Source organism: Fopius arisanus, unplaced genomic scaffold, assembly GCF_000806365.1.
Source record: "Fopius arisanus strain USDA-PBARC FA_bdor unplaced genomic scaffold, ASM80636v1 scaffold00641, whole genome shotgun sequence".
Classification (NCBI taxonomy): domain Eukaryota; kingdom Metazoa; phylum Arthropoda; class Insecta; order Hymenoptera; family Braconidae; genus Fopius; species Fopius arisanus.
In genome coordinates this window covers 4,017-5,282 of record NW_011888380.1, presented here as the reverse complement: position 1 = coordinate 5,282, position 1,266 = coordinate 4,017, and the positions used below count along the sequence as shown (strand labels likewise).

Below are 1,266 nucleotides of genomic sequence, written 5' to 3'. Positions count from 1 at the left end.
TAGATTCGCATGTTTGCACGAAAAAAGCTGTCCCAAATGGTATTAACTCTGGAGATCAGGGGGTACAGCAGTGGGTGATTGAAGGTGGAGATGCATGAGACGCCGAACCGGTCCTCCGATAATATTTCCAGCCGGGCCTGTGCCTCCAGCCTCCTCTTCCATGCTCTCCACGAGATTTGATTCTGTTGAATCCTTAAATCTACTCGACAAACTCGTGTCATCTTTCTTGAGTTGCAATTCCAGTTGTGAATCGAGTAATCTCATGTACTTGTCCATCTCTCCGGTTCTCTCGTCGTCGTCACCAGCGAGAGATCCCTCGGAGCTGCCATCAAACTCTCCATCACCACCTGGAACCACCAGATCCAAAATATCACGGAGAGTGCTGTCGTAGACGTCAGCGTCGAACTCTATTCTCCCTCCATCATCGCAATCTTGTCTGGTGTCATCGCCTTTTGCTCCCTCTCTGCAAATTATAAACTGTTAAGGTTAATTAATTATTTAAAAACGATTTACACTAATTTCAGAAGTGGATATTTACCCGGGGAATTCCACACCATCAATCTCACTCGTCTGATTCAAGAATGCCTTGATTTTTTCTTTGATACTCGTGGGTTCCTGATGGCTCTTCTTCTCCGCGAGCCCCCACTGCTGATTCAGCATCGATTCCAGGTGCTGAGGATCGACATTCAGCCAACCATCATCATCAGGAGGACTCAAGGACGCTTCATCTTGAGCTGCAAATAAAAACACGTCCTCAAAAGACCTCCATCAGAATTCGCTTCAATTTTTTTCACACCAGGAAGTATAATAATTATTTTCCGCACAAGCTAAACAATCTATTTCAAACTATTTGAATGAATGCATCTATTCGATTCAAATAAGATCCACTAGTTACAAATAGATAATTTTTTGGGGTGCACACCTCAACCCAAATCCCCAAAAATTACCAAGCATTTCAAAATCCTCGGTTTTCACGGATTTCCAGGCCTCAAGGATTCTCTCAGCGACATCATCATCCTTGCGTTCACTCCCTTCGAGAGGGTTTTCCTCCAGGAAATGTCTAGCAGCAGCTTCGAGCCTTTCCCTCTCCTGGCTGCCCTGAAGACAGCCCCTGAAGTACCCAGAGACCTCGAGTCTCCTCAAGTATTCCCTCCACTTATCATCATCCCCAGCCCCTCCAGTACCTTCTCTCTTCTTCCTCCTCTCGTGAGCTCTTGCCACGAGGATCTCCAGGCCACAGGCAATTTTAATCCCCAACAAATGTGC

General features: G+C 46.1%; 1 protein-coding gene across 1 annotated transcript; it reads right to left on the bottom strand.

The window, feature by feature from the left end:
- Positions 1-6: 6 nt before the first annotated feature.
- On the bottom strand, positions 7-1,263 carry LOC105273019 (protein SGT1 homolog ecdysoneless-like; the record flags this gene model as incomplete). The annotated part of the gene is made up of 3 exons (XM_011315254.1): positions 7-463; positions 539-734; positions 948-1,263. Coding segments are annotated over 3 exons (933 nt in total), but the record flags the coding sequence as incomplete, so codon positions are not given.
- Between the last annotated feature and the right edge of the window lie 3 nt (positions 1,264-1,266).